The sequence below is a fragment of the Sphaerodactylus townsendi genome, linkage group LG12 (genome assembly GCF_021028975.2).
Source record: "Sphaerodactylus townsendi isolate TG3544 linkage group LG12, MPM_Stown_v2.3, whole genome shotgun sequence".
Taxonomy (NCBI): Eukaryota; Metazoa; Chordata; class Lepidosauria; order Squamata; family Sphaerodactylidae; genus Sphaerodactylus; species Sphaerodactylus townsendi.
The window spans coordinates 28,726,615-28,741,952 of record NC_059436.1 but is presented as its reverse complement, the minus strand read 5'-3'; the positions used below and the strand labels follow the sequence as shown (position 1 = coordinate 28,741,952).

At 45.1% G+C, this 15,338-nt stretch overlaps 1 protein-coding gene across 4 annotated transcripts in view; it reads left to right on the top strand.

Annotated features, from left to right (window-relative positions):
• Window positions 1-15,338, top strand: part of KCNIP3 (potassium voltage-gated channel interacting protein 3) — a 102,711-nt gene that overhangs the window by 66,692 nt on the left and 20,681 nt on the right. The window contains exon 1 of one of the 4 annotated variants that reach the window (XM_048512940.1): window positions 802-919. The exons of the other annotated variants lie outside the window; for them this stretch is intronic. Within the exon in view, the coding sequence (XP_048368897.1) occupies window positions 817-919 (103 nt within the window). The 5' untranslated portion in view covers window positions 802-816. Of the gene's footprint in view, window positions 1-801; window positions 920-15,338 lie in introns of those variants that run through there. 4 annotated transcript variants of the gene reach the window in all.

The window sequence follows — 15,338 nt, the reverse complement described above, 5'->3', positions numbered from 1 at the left end:
TGGCTTCTTTGAAGTGAGGCTGGACCACAGCGTCGTTGTCATGGTGATCTTGCTCTCCTCCGGCATCCTGGACCGGACTGCCCTGCCAGAGGAGTGAAAGAGACACTCCCAGCACTCCCGCTTCCTCCTCCCTCCTCCTCCTCCTCCCCTCCTCCTGTGGCTTTCTCAGGGTGGGGGCTGATGATATTTTATAGCTGCCCTTGTAGCCAATGGCATTGCAGACGGCCGAGATGCCAGCACCCTGGGAAAGCTCTCCGCTCCGTCATCGGTTCATTGCAGGGCGTGGAGGATGCCCCTTAGGAACTGGGACTGACCCTGCTGTGTGTACCTGCCTGCCGCACAGAACCGAGGCACCGACTTGTTCGGCAAGCTGGATCCAGGAAGGCTTTTAGCAATGACATGATCTGCCACTGGGAAGAAGCTCAAGCTGTGCCGGGAACTTGCTACGGGAACTGCTGGGGAAGTTTTGCTTTCCAAGTTGGGAAAGTTTTGGCGTTGTTTTTTCCTTCATGATCCAAAGCAGCAACAAGCCCCTCTCGGGTGCAGCCACCTTTCCTCTCCCTCTCTCTTTCCCACCCCCTCTGCCCTGCATGGGGCAAACCTGAAGGGAGGCAGTGGCTTGCCAGTCTTCCCAATGTGAGGACTCAAAGATGTGAGGCTGCTGGGGAAAAGCGGTGAGGCTGTTTTCTGCCGCAGACGATTGCTCCCAGGTAGGCACCTTATCACTCTGGTTCCCAGGGGAGCTGAGCTGGCCCTGGGGGGCACAAGTCGCATGCCCCCTGAATTGCACTGCCCGTCACAGGACACTGGCCAGCGATGGCAAACCTGGAGATGGAACTTTGCGCCATGGCGGTGGTCATTATCCTTTTCATCGCAGTCCTCAAACAGTTTGGGATCCTGGAGCCCATATCCTTGGAAGGTAACTAGTTCCTGTACCTTTGCCTGGCTCTTTCAACCACCCAAGCCCCACCGCAACCCTTCTTCCTTGATCCCTAGCCAAAGCTCTCTCTGGTAAATGTATATGCTGGTTCTCGAAAGCAGGGCTTTCCGGAACAATTCATTGTGCTTTGTCCAGTTCTTCTATTTCTCGTCGAAAACAATTTCTGGGCATTCTCATTACTTCCCTTTGGCTTCTGTATGACATTTCCTGGTAGAAGCCATTCCCTTGTCTCTAGTAACTGCTCTTCCTCTTGTGGTTTCTAAGTATTATTCTGAAGGAAGGGATTGTCCTTTTGGGAGTCTGCTATTTGCAGCGGGGCTTTTAGGTGGGCAACTTAGGAAGGGAAAATGACAAGCAAAATCTTGGGTGGTTTTTTTTTTTTTTACCTTCAGCTGTCAGAAATATTACTCTTTGGTGGCTGAAAACTGACTTGGACCACAGAATATCACCTCCTTTTCCCTCCAAACCCAAGCCAAATAAACTTTATTAGTATAAACCATGATCACAATGCATTGTTCAAGCAGTGGAAGTCAACAGAACCCATGATTTTAAATAAAGCAAAGCAAAAAAGTAAGGGAGAAAAGATGCTTAAAAACTAGTGCTGAGCTGTGCAATTCGAGCCTAGAGATAAAGCCAGAAATGGAGGAAACTCATGTAGACTAAATAGATGCGTAAGGATCGGAGTCTTACGCAGAAAGGTCTCAAGTGGCCCCCGGGCATGCTGGGATGGAGAAGTCCTGTTTTCTTCAGGATGCTTCGGTTAAGAAGGTCTGACTCTGGGCAGGGTTTGTATGGGTGATTACCTAAGGATGCTGCATATGCGTCTCAGTGAGGCAGGGTAGAATATTCATATAATCAATAATACGTGTTAATACAAGAGTGGGGGGCTCTTTCTTTGGAAATTCCCCACTGCCTCTGTCAGAACATCCCTTTGGCACCATAGGGTGCTTCTCTGGTCTCACATCTCCTATACTTTTGACTAACTGCCAAAGACTCCCAAAGCGCCTCTTAATCCAGGAACCCAGGAATGGCACAGAATATGGTCTGGAGCTTTGCCTTGCGTGGCCTCTCTCAGCCCAGATAAGCACAGTCATTTCAAAGTGATGAGGCATGACTTGGGTGAATGTAGCATGGCATTCCTCCCTTTCCCCTCGGTGAAGTGGTAACAAGACTGGTCTACCGCAGAGTTGCTACTGGATGGACACACGGGCCGTACGGTTGCAGCATGTCCGTGTGTTTGAAACATGATGTGCAAAAGGAATCACATGACTTTTAGTTTTCAAGAGAGCTGAAAGTGCTCCTTGGGTGTGGGGGGGAGGGGCGCATGTCTCACATCACACCTGATCTGTGAGGTTTTGCTGGTTTTTCAAACAACAGAAAACTCCCACGGGACTGTTTAGTTGAGGCAAAAGTGGGATGAGTGTAAACGTGACTAGCAGTGGTCCCTTTTGAACATGGTCTCCTTTACCGAGCAGTCCCTTCTGACCCTGGGAAAGTTGATTTTCTAGGTAGTACCCTGTTTCCCCTAAAATAAGCCCTACCCAGAAAATAAGCCCTAGCATGATTTTTTGGGATTTTTGGAGGATGCTTGAAATATAAACCCTACAAAAATAAGCCCTAGTTACAGATTCCCTGATCGGGTCACGTGGGGGGGACGCAAAATCATGGAAAAAAATAAGACATCCCCTGAAAATAAGCCTTAATGCATCTTTTGGAGCAAAAATTAATATAATACCCTGTCTTATTTTCAGGGAAACACGATAGGGTTTACATGAACTAATAGCCATGTGGGTCAGGGAGCTGCAGGGAGGAGGAAGGCACAAAGTGACCTTCTCCTTCCACTTCTGCAAACCTAACTCCACTGATGGCAGAAGAGGAAGAAGCATTTTTTACCCCCTGACTTGCATGACTATTAGGGAGCTCCCAGTTGAAGGCAAAAATGGATCTGTGATTCACCCACATTTTTTGCCTACTGGGTTATCAGGTTCACTGTGATCAGCTAAGCTTGGAATGTGGGTTTTGCAAACTTTTGCTGTGCTTTCTGCTTGTGTTTAAAATTTCGAGTGCAGTTATATATAGTGCAGTTATATAGCAGCAGTGGTGTAGTGGTTAAGAGCAAGTGTACTCTAATCTGGAGGAACCGGGTTTGATTCCCTGCTCTGCCACCTGAGCTGTGGAGGCTTATCTGGGGAATTCAGATTAGCTTGTGCACTCCAACACATGCCAGCTGGGTGACCTTGGGCTAGTCACAGTTCTTCTGAGCTCTCTCAGCCCCACCTACCTCACAGGGTGTTTGTTATGAAGGGGGAAGAAGGGAAAGAAGTTTGTAAGCCCCTTTGAGTCTCCTTTAGGAGAGAAAGGGGGGATATAAATCCAACTCTTCTTCTTCTTCTTCTTCTTCTTCTTCTTCTTCTTCTTCTTCTTCTTCTTCTTCTTCTTCTTCATATTTATAAAAAATCTTTTTGCTGATACTGGTTTGATTTTATTGAGGTTGTTGTTGACTATTGGAGGCAAACAGGGTTCTTGTTTTACTACTTGCTTCCCCTCCTCCTTTTATTCTCACAACTGGCTCTGATAGCAATGGCTTGAACCAAAGGATTCCTCAGAAGCAAGGGAAGCTAGCTAAAGACCAGGCCCAGTCTTCTCAAAAGCACTGAGGTCAGACACACAGGCCCCTTCCGCACTAGCAAAATAATGCGTTTTCAAACCACTTTCACAACTGTTTGCAAGTGGATTTTGCTATTCTGCACAGCTTCGAAGAGCACTGAAAGCAGTTTGAAAGTGCATTATTCTGCATGTGTGGAATGAGCCACAGTCTCAGTAGTTGGGGGCTAGGTTCAGGCTCACAGAAGTGAGCTAACCATACAGACTGGAAAGACTCACTATATAGTTCAGAGTTTACATATCCTAGAGAGCAAGAAGCCCCACCTGTCCCCAGGCTTTACCTAGCCTGGACTTGACAGAGCTCTCACCCTGCCAAACACTATATGCCTTTCAGCAGTCATCTGGCTTAGCAGCTGGAACACGGGCTGCCAACATAGTACTTCTTTGCTGATGAGCTGCCACGAAGGAGGCTGTGGGAAATTTCCAAAGAAAGACCCCCCTACTCTTGTATTAATATGATCATTGATTATATGAATATTTACATCCTGCCTCTACTGAGAAGCATATGCAGCATTCTTAGGTGATGAGTTGCTACCTTGTGTACCTACTGCCTGTTACTCCTAATGGATGGGGGAAGAATTTGGATGATTGGAAGTCCAGGGTCTGGCCCTAAAGGCAGCAGGCTGGCTGTCCTATAGTACGGTATGTTGACAGTATCACTTGGAGACCTTTAAGGGCAGGTCTTTCAACTGAGGCCTTGGGATCAAGGGGCTATGGAAGAGGCTTTGGGTCTGGTCCAGTGGTGATGGGTGTTCCCTGAGCCTCCTGGTCTTCCTCCTGGGTGTTCTCTGACTCCTCCTGGTCATCTTCTGAGTAACCTGTTCCTGAGTTTGAGTCCAGGGGTCATAACAACAGCAACCCTGAGATATGTCAGGTCAGGGAAGACTGAGGCATGATCACCTTCATCCCTGAACAGGAATTTGAACTTGGATCTCCTCATCCAACATCTCCAACATCCCACAACTCTGACCACTTTCCCCAACAGCCTTTGATTTCCTGTACAGATCTGGGAATAGAAGGCAAGACCTCTAAGGAAGAGTTTTATTCCAGGCAGACTCCAGCTCTAATACTTTAGGAATTAAACTTTCAGGCTGATACACATGCTACAAGCAAGGGGAATGCAGCTAACATAGACAGTGGGATTTTGTCTTTCACTGGTTCCAAAGATCAAGTGAGCTTTGCTAATATTTTTGATATTTTTGCCAGAAGTGTGACACACAAACCTCATTATTTACTAGGGTCATAAATAACCTGGAGGAAAAAAATGTTCTACCTCTTTAAAAGAAGTTTAAGGGGGATGTTATTTTGTTATTTGCCATGCGAGGCTATTTACCTTTGATTAATGAAAAAGTCCAGGTTAACTGTCCATTTCCACAGTATGGGAAAAGGAGAGCATTCAGAAACACCCACAATGTGTTCTTTCTCTTGCCCTGTTTGTATGAAACATTAACACCAGCCTCTCTCAGTAGAGAAGTTGGTTCCTTAGTGGTAGATGACCCAGGTGTCTCCCACAAAGGTGAGTATGTGTGTGCTTTCGTAACTCAATGATAAAAATAATAACGGTGATCAATTAGAAAAATTCCATGCTTAGAAAACAAAGCAACACCTTTATGAGGAACAAGAAAAAAATGGAAAAGTAGTATGCAGTGTCTGTAATCCACCAGAACTTTTTCAGGCTGAGTATTAAGAGAGAGTGAGAGAGAGAGGATTTTTTTTCCTGAGCTAGATGCAATCACTTAGACTGTTAATAGTAAACCTGAGGGCAGAGTTTGTGTCTTTCATGTTGTTTATGAGCAGTGCCTGAGATCTATAGGCACTCTAAAAATTATAGTTGACACTGAGTTCAGAAATCCTCACACCAACCTTATAAGATAGGGAAAGGCAATCAACATATTCAAAACATAGGCCGTTTCCGCATGGCCTCCTTCCGCCCCCACGCCGCCAAGAGTGGGGGCGGCGTGGGGGCGGAAGCCCGTTAGCATGCAAGCATGCGAATGGGCGAAGTGGAGGCCGGCAGACGGCAGGCGGCTCCGCACAGAGCCACCTCTGCGCCCTCCCCCGCCCCACTCACAGTGTCCTCCTCGTCGCCTGCGGGGCGTCACAGCCCCGCCCACGCTGCCCTCCGACCCCTGGGATCAGTGGGATCTTGGTGATGATCAATAGTCGGAGGACAGTGTGGGCGGGGCTGCGACGCCCCGCAGGCGACGAGGAGGACACCGTGAGTGGGGCGGAGACGGGAGACAGCGTCTTCCCGGCGGCGCAGTTCGCACCGCGCCGCCGGGAAGACGCTCCCTCCCCAACAACAACCCTTTAAAGGGTTGTTGTTTAGGGCGGCTTGACGCCGCCCTGGGGGGAGGGAAGAAGAGTCAGGTCGCCGCTGCTGCGTTGCAGCAGCGGCGCCTGTGCGAACGGCGGCCTGGGGGCGCCTTTTTTGGCGCCCCCAGGCCGTCATAAATGGGCCGTGCGGAAACGGCCATAGAGAAAACCTGCAGAAATGACAGTGTTTTGCCTAAGGCTTCTTAATGAATTTGTGACCCAGCAAGATTTGAACTGGCAGCAAGATTTGAACTGAGGAGGGCCCAGCCCACCCTGTTCCAGGAGCACCCTGACAGGAGGAGGCTTTTGGTAGGGAGTTCCCTTGTTTCCCTGGAAATCTCTGTAGGTGTATTCGTCCATCCTTTCTTCACCTCAGCACAACACAGAGGCAGACATATCAGTAACCACAAAGTCATCTTAGCAGCTGATAATAAAATATTAACCAAGGAGTCAAGCTTGCTTGCTGGAGTCTTAAATTAAGACTCTGGATTCCTTCCCAAGACCCCTCGAGGACAGTGTGATGGTCGGTATCTCCCCTGCCTCTGTTAAACCTGTCAGAGAGTGTGTGTCTCTCTGCACCATAGCAAAAGCCCAGCCGGACCTGATAAGAGGAGGAAGAGGGAATGTGGGAGAAAGCCGGAAAGCAGATCCCACCCCTTCCTGTGCCAAATTCCCCCATCCCCAAACTCTCTCTAAATGGCAGCGTAGCAGGGAGGGAGATCCGCTGTGAGAGTCAGATCCCTCTGGATGGAGCATCCCACTGCTGAGCCAGAGGTTTGGGTGACAACTAAAGCTGGGTTTGGTGCTGCTCCTGCTGTTAGTCCTATTTTTAAAATATGCTCACAGTTGCTGCATCGTGTCCCAGCCTTGCTCTGACCTTGCTGAAAAGGACAATCTCAGGCTGCATCTCAGCTTCTGGTTAACAACAACAATAATAATCCGCACGAATACTACACCGATACATTACAGCCTCCTAGGCCTCTAGGTGAGGCTCGAATTGTAATGAAAGGCCAACAATCAGCTAAGGAACTGGCAGCTGTGATATTAAACAACATTAAATAGTAATAACAATAACAGCAGCAGCAGCAATAATAATTTTCCAAGGTGACTCACTATTGCCCTTACTATTGATCATCACCAAGATCCCACTGATTTTCAAGAAAACAAAGTTGGGATATCAAATGGCCAAAGAAAAATCTCACATTTGCTGTACATGGATGATTTGAAGCTGTGTGGGAAATCAGACACAGAAATCCAGTCACTACAGAACACAGTCCGAATATTCAGCACAGACATTTCAATGGAGTTCAGCCTGAAAAAGTGTGCCACTGTGGTGATAAAGAGGGGCAAGATCGCTGAGAGTGATGGGATAGAAATGCCTGATGGCCAATTAATAAAGTGCAACCAAAAGGAAACCTACAAATATTTGGATATTTTGCAACTAGATAACATCAAGCACAGGCAAGTGAAGACTGTGGTCAGCAGAGAATGCACTCAGAGGATTAGGAAAATATTGAAATTCAACACCTGGGCCATAGCTGTCATCAGTCATACTGCTGGAATAATAAACTGGACACAGGCTGATTTGGATGCATTGGATAGGAAAAATCGGAAGCTTATGAAATGCACTATGTTTTACACCCATGTTATGATACCGATAGACTATACCTGCCCTGGAGTTCTGGTGGCAGAGGGTTACCACAAATAAACAGTGGAAGAGGAGGAGGAGGAGAAATGTACAGGGACTCATTATGTGAATGAAAGTCAAGAACAGACACTGACTGAAGTGAAGAACAGGAATTTACTGAAAACCCAGAAAACCAAAAGGGAGTACAGGAAAAAATGTGATTAAAACAAGGACTGAAAGCTGGCACAACAATGCATTGCATGGCCAATTTCTGGAGAAGATCAAGGACAAAGTGGACAATGAGAAAACCTGGCTGTAGTTAACAACTGGAATTCTGAAAAAGGAAACCGAATCACTGATTTTAACCAGTTGGAACAAATATGATCAAGGCCAGAATCAAAAAAATGTTCAGATGATACAGATTGTGCAAGGAAGCTGACAAAACTGTAGATCACATACTTAGCTGCTGCTAAAAGATCACCCAGACTGAATACAAACAGAGGCACAACTCAGTGCCCAAAAAGATCCATTGCAATTTATGCAAGAATTACAACATCAGGACAGCTAAAAACTGGTTTGAGACATTGTTCTAGACAATTGCTGCAACAAGAAAAGGATTAGAGCTGTCAAACCATGTTAAAACCATTGCTACAAGTAAACAAAGTTTGCAGTCAGAAATGGACTCTATAAAAACAGTGCTGAAAGAAATATATCAGCAATAGTGACTAAATTATTGAAGGAATTTAAAGTAATAAAGGATTATCTCAAGTAAATTGCTCAGTTGGAGGAAGACTTGAAAATGGCAAAGGAAAAAGTTAAATATTTGAAAAAAAGAGTTAAAAAAGGAGTTATTCAGTTCAGAAGGAACTCAAAACACATGATCATGCTATACTCTGATTGGAAGATCAGACCGGAGAAAAGAAGAGGCTTAGGACCAAGAAAAGTATCAGAGGAACAGGATCCTTAAAAAAAGAATCTCAAAGAGGAAATTTCCATGGCTTTGGCGAAATTTATGAAGATGGGAGACAAAGAGATGGCTTCAGAGGTTGAAAAAGTATGTAAACTCCAAAAATTCAAAACCACAGGGACTGTGTAGAGACTCTGTTGTCTTTTGTTCAAAAGTCCTGCACAAGAGAGTCCTGCAGAAGCGAAAGGACTATACTTTTTTATTGGTATTCTACAGAAGAAACAGATAAGATTTACTTGGCTTCAATGGGAAGGCCTCCTTTTTACATTTAAATGAAAGCTACAGAGAATCACTTCTGCAATAAATGCCAAATAGTTTTATGAGAAAAACAGTAACAAATTTACTTAATAACAACCAGAGGAACAATTGAATTGTAGATAAAAGTCAGTAACACAGACTAGAATGCTAGATATTATTTTAAAAAGGATTGTCAGATAACAGTCTTAAGTATTTAATTTGTGGGTTAGAAGATTGAGGAGGAATTAGGGAATGTTTATGTAAATTGCCTGGCTGATGACATCTACAGACAACTAGACAGGGTGAATGTGACCCCGTTAGTTGTGCTGGATCTCTCAGCAGCTTCTGATACTATCAACTATGGTATCCTACTGAGTCACCTCTTGGCACTGAGACTGGGGGTGGGCACTGAATTTCAATTTTTTTAGTCCTGTTTAGGGGTCTGTCTTGGAAGATGATGCTGGGAGATTCATGCTGTGCCCCATGGATGTTGGCCTTCAGGGTTCCATGGAGTTTGACCTTATCCACACCATGCTATTTAATATCTATGCTAAGCCTCTGGGAGAGGTCATTGGGAGGTTGGGCTGTGGTGTCACCAATATGAGGGTGATACTCAGCTCTGCCTTTTTTCACCCAGTTTAGAGGATGCTTTTGATACTCTAAACTGGTGACTGGAGTCAGTAATGGGCTAGATGAGGGTGAACAAGATGACACTTAATTGGGTGTTGTGGTTTTTCCAGGCTGTGTGGTTGTGTTCTGGTAGGTTTTGCTCCTAATTCACCCACATCTGTGGCTGGCATCTTCAGAGGCATGTCATGGTAAGATGTGTTTCTCTTTGTAGCACAGAGAGGCACAGCTTACCATGACATGCCTCTGAAGATGCCAGTCATAGATACAGGTAAAATGTTAGGAGCAAAAAACTACCAGAACACAGCCACACAGCCCAGAAAACCCCTAGCAGTCAGTTGATTTCACCTGTGAACACCTGCGACAGAACATGAAACTTAATAGGATGTTGTGGGTTTTCCGGTTGCATGGCCGTGTTCCAGTAGTATTTTTTGCTGACATTTCACCTGCATCTGGGGTTGGCATCTTCTTCCTGGGTCTATATCCAGGTGCTTTAAGATCTCTTATGTTCTGAATTAGATTGGTGGCTGCAAAGAATATGGTCTACTCAAGAGCTGCCCTCTTTTTTGTGTGTGAAGTCTGCTCTTCCAAGAAGCCAGCAAGGTTCTTGCTCTGTTGGTCATTTACGCCGATGTTTGATGCTGAAGAGCTGTTAATGGATGTTACTTAATCGTGTTTTTGGATGGCTGCTGATTTTTTAATTGTGTTCATTGATCTTGTTCTATGCAGTGTATGCTGCCTTTAAACACTTCGAGGGCCCTTCTACATTGTAAGTTAGGACAAATATTATTTAATGGACAACTAAATAAAAATATTGTAGCCTCCCCCTCCTCTAGAAAAATTGCAAGTTCTGGAAGTCAGGAGATCCCAGATGATTCTGCATGGATTGGTCTTATTATTTTTAGGATATGATCACCACATGAGTGGTGAAACAGGTTTGTTTCCTCACTTCTCTGCATGAAGCCTGTTGACTGACCTTGGACTACTCACAGTTCTCTCACAACTGTCTCAGCCCCACCTACCCAGGTATTTGTTGTGGGGAGGGAAAGGGAAGACAATTGTAAGCCACTTTGAGATGCTTCAAAGATAGAGAACAAGTGGGGTATATAAAACCTCCCACTCTTTGTCTTCTAGTTGCAAAATAATTTGTCTTTCCCAAACCAGTCTGCTAAGCCAGGTTCAAAGCAACAGCTTTCTGTTTGGTGCCTTGCAACGCAACCCTAAAACAGAGTAACACCTTTCTAAAATCATTGACTGCTCTTAGGATTGTACTTTCACTCTCTTAGCTACCACATCTACATGAGTTTCACAAATTAATCTTCTTTATTAGGATGCTTGTTCCAATTTTATGGCTGGGAAGTTGGGGCTAAAACCTGGTGTTTCCATCATGGTCTTCAAGTGGATCTGAGCCGAGGTTTGTTAAGCCTCTGGGAAAGATCTGGGCCTGAGCTTTTCCCCTTCTGCTGTGAAGTCAAGGTTGCCATTCTTTCCCTGGCACCATCCCTGGTAATAAAGGTTAGAACTTCAGTGAGCAATTTTGTTGACAGTGCATGAGATGCATTAGGAAGCCCTTGCTCATTCTCTCACGGCTGGGTTGATCCTGCAGACATAGCAGAAGTAGTGGGTAAGAAAGATTTAATCATCCACAAAAATCTCTCCTTGAGATATTGAGTCAGGGTAGATTCTTTTCCCCCAGAAGCAAATAATAACTGTAGAAGAACAACTCTGATTATTTCCTTTATGGGTCCTAGAGATCTGTGGAATAATCTCAGGTTGGTTCCACCACAAAATGTGGGCTTTCCCCTCTGATTTTCTTGTCTTCTCCACCTTGTCCTTCTAAGGCAAGCATTATGGTCTGCTAAATGAGCATTATTTGTTTGGAGTATTTGTTTATTTAGGATAATTCTATGCTGCTTAGTTAGGGGACCCAAACAAATTCAGGCCTCTGCTTCTATAGATCACTTTTCTCAGAGTCTCTTTTTCACATGCAGCTGAGACAAGAGTCCAGACAGAAGGCTGACCAGGACAATTGAGGTGACAAGCAATAGCCAGAAATTGCCCATAGTAGAGTTAGGCTGTGGCAGCACAATGGCAAGTCCCACAAACAGCAGCACCACGGACAGCTCCATGGGAGTCAGCATTGCTGCACAGACCAGATATCAAATACAATTTTATCTATCCCTCTGTCTGCCAGAGTGCTTGTTAATGACCTTCCCTTTCTTGTTTCTTTCCAGCATCTGCTATTCAGGGGTACACTGCTCCTGTACATGGAGGTTCCATTTAGTTTCCCTGGATCATAAAGTGCCTCATCCTTTTTAAAATAGAGGTTCTGACCTCATCCTTTTAAAAATAGAGGTTATGACCGCAACTTTTGGTGTTTATCAGGAACCATTCCTCCTCAAGAGCAGCAGTGTGTAGTGGTTAGGAGCAGGTGCACTCTAATCTGGAGAACCAGGTTTGATTCCCTGCTCTGCCACTTGAGCTGTGGAGGCTTATGTGGGAACTATATTAGACTCTGCACTTCAACACACGCCAGAAGGGTGACCTTGGGCTAGTCACAGTTCTTTGGGGCTCTCTCAACCCCACCTGCCTCACAGGATGTTTGATGGGGGGGGGGGAGAAGACTGTCAGCCCCTTTGAGTCTCCTTACAGGAGAGAAAGGGAGGGATAGAAATACAACTCCTCCTCCTCCTCCTCCTCCTTCTCCTTCTTCTTCTTCAAGCACCTGTCTCACTAGCCTCTGAGCCCATCTGTAATATGGCTAAAAGCCAGCATGGTCGAGTGATTAGAGTGTTGAGCTCAAATTTAATCTGGGAGACCAAGGCCCCTTCCACACATGAAGAATGATCCACATTTAATCCACTTTCACAATTGTTTGAAAGTGAATTTTGCTGTTCTGCACAGTAAAATCCAGCTTTAAAGTGGATTGAAAGTGCATTATTCTGCATGTGCAGAAGGGGCCCTAGTTTTGCATCCCTACCCTGCCATGCAAACTCACCACCCTCTCAGCCTAAACATCCTCACAGGGTTGTTGTGAAGGTAAAATGCAGGAGGGGAAAACAATGTATGCTGTCTTGGACCCCCACTGAGGAGAAAGTGGGGAATAAATGAAGAAAATAATAAATATATAAAATCATACTATTGATATATCTTATAAGTTTGTAAGGGTTACTGAGCGAACAAATGCAAAATGCTTCAAACTACACCTACATATATGTTATTATTCAGGCTGCATGCTTTAAGTGATTTGCACTGCAACCTTAAGCAGAGTTCTAACTCCATTTACTTCAGTTGACTTAGAACAGTGCAGCTCTGTTAAAATTGCACTATTAATAGAATAATCAACTTGTTCTCATTGATCAAAGAGTGGGACCCTTCATAATCAGTGAGTTGAAGAGTTGAAGGGATACTTGTTTCATTTTTGGAAGCTATTTGGGTACTGTTACCCCTTTAGGGAATGCCACAACAAAATTAAAGGGAGCCCTTTTCTTTATGCAAGAACTGACAGCTTTCGGTTTTATTTATTAAGCTAATTGCTCTTGCATTCCCTTTATTCACTCAGAAGGGGAGTACTGTGGATGTTTCTGTCATATGCAAATTTATTTAAATATGATTAACTGAGAGACAGATAAGAGAAGGGAGATCCATCAACTGTAACATTCTTAATTGGTTGAAGACCCATAATACTTATAATTTATAATTTATAATAATTTAATCATGAAAATGACTGCTGGGCTGGGGGGCAAATTCCTAGACACAATGTTACCCAGGGCGTAACAGACTTCCCTCTGTGATACACCTCGGAAGATGCCAGCCACAGATGCAGGTGAAACGGTAGGAACAAGGTCTACCACACAGCCCAGAAAACCCACCACAACCAGTTGAATCCGCTCGTGAAAGCTTTCAACAATACATTCCTAGACACAATGCTCAGATATATTCCCCAGCCAGTTTTTGTAGTGTCTCCTACTTTTTTTTCCTTTAGAGAAACTAGTATGGAGCAGGAAAGCGTTATGCAGCCTTGGGTGGATGAACATTCTGGAGTATATTGACCTGTCTGGATTTCAACCTGATAATTGCATTAGTGGCTTTGATCAACGATCTGGGTCCAGGGATTGACAGGAGAGGTTGTAGTTGGCTGCTTCCCTGAGCCGTCTGTTGATCACGAGATGCCAGACTAGCTTTACATTGGCTTCCTCTTTCACTGTTTTTATGCTTTTTTTCCTTACGTACAAAACCTTTGCTCTTTTAGGTTTTTTAAAATATCTTTTCCTTCACTGCCTCCCTGCCTGGCTTGCGTCATTTTTGACATGCTGCCTCATAGTGTCTGGCAGCTTGCAAATGAGGTCTCAAACGAGGAAAGGAACAGGGGCAAGCCACTGCTGGTTAGCCAAAAAATCCATCTGACAGGAGCTCTGTAGGAGACTAGCTGCTCCAACTGAAGGGAAAGGCTAGAAGTCTCCTGCATCATCTAACCAGGTGGAGAGCCAGACTGTGGTTTGTAATGCTTTCTTGGTGCTGCCTCCACTTCTACCTGTAAGGACTAGGCATGGTAGCACCAGAGAAAAGATGCTAGAACTTGGCTGATTGGTGCAGTGGTATATTTGCCTAGGGACAGGGGGTACCCTCTGTCCCCGGGCTCCACTGATCTGGTCATGTGAGGGGTGCAAAATTGCCCCCCCCACGTGACCAAGAAGGCAAGGCAGCAGGAAGTCCAGCTGCCTTGTTGCCTTCTGGTGTCCTCGGCCCCGCCATGTCCTAATTGACATGGGCGGGGCCAATGAAGCCAGAGGACCCCCAAACCTCGCCCCCTCCGGACTGCCTGCTCCCCCAAGCCCCGCCCCTTCCCGGCTGCCAGCAGTTCCTTCTGCCCTCCCCTCTGGGCAGCAACTGGAAGGCTCTGTGCTGGGGCCTTTGCTTTTATAAGCTTGTGGGCATGGCCCCACCCCCAAGCTTATAAAAGCAAAGGCACAAAGCCTTCCAGTTGCTTCTGCTCTCAGAGCCAGCAGCAGGGAGGGGGAGGGGGTTGGGGTGGGGCTGGGCCCTGCCCTAGGCATAGTGGGAGGGGGGTGCCCAGAGAACGGATGTACTCTTAACTTTAGAGTACCTGTACTCTTTGCAAAGAGTACCTGTACTCTTTGCATTTCAGTCTTAGATGAATAAAACCCAAGTGAGCAGGCAAGGCATAGGAGACTATCACCGGCCATCTTATTTGCAACATCTTCTTTGTTAGAAGATACTCCAAGTCAGCACATAGGTGGCCTTTATTTTTAGGAGAGGATATGAATTTGTTGAGTGGAGCCTTGGCAGAAAGTCCTTGAAAACTGAGCTCATGACAGAAAATGATGTGGTTATTGGAAGCTCGATAATGGCTCTGCCTGTACCTTTGGACTAGATCTTGTGAAAGTTCTCTTCTGTCAAAATACAGAGCTGTATGTTCACAAGAGCTGGTGCCATATAACGGTGCTTGGATACATAACTCTGAATTACACCTGAATAAAAGTTTATTTTTTACCATTTTCAGTTCAAATTCTATTCAAATTAGTGATGGGAAAAAGTGGTGGGACTAGACCTTGGGGCAGAAATACAGTACAAAATCTGTGTGCCACAAATGTTTCAGTCACAAGACTAAAAAACAAATTCAGCATTTTAAGAGAAATGCTTAGGAAATGACCGTACAAAGACTTTTGTCCCATGGACAGTTCTTGCTTTTTAAAAGACCACAAAAACAGTGAGAAATATTTTCTCTTACATTATGAAGATTTCCAGTATTTTTCTGGACCCTGACATCATGAAAGTTATTTTATCAGCATATTGTCCAATTATATTAGACGGATCATACTGTCAAATAAGGAAGAAGAAGTGATTGGATACCACCTCCTCTTGTGGCTTTCATGGTTTACTATTATAATATTAATCTGATTTTAGTGTTCTTCTGTAGTTGACCCTTGCATTTTATG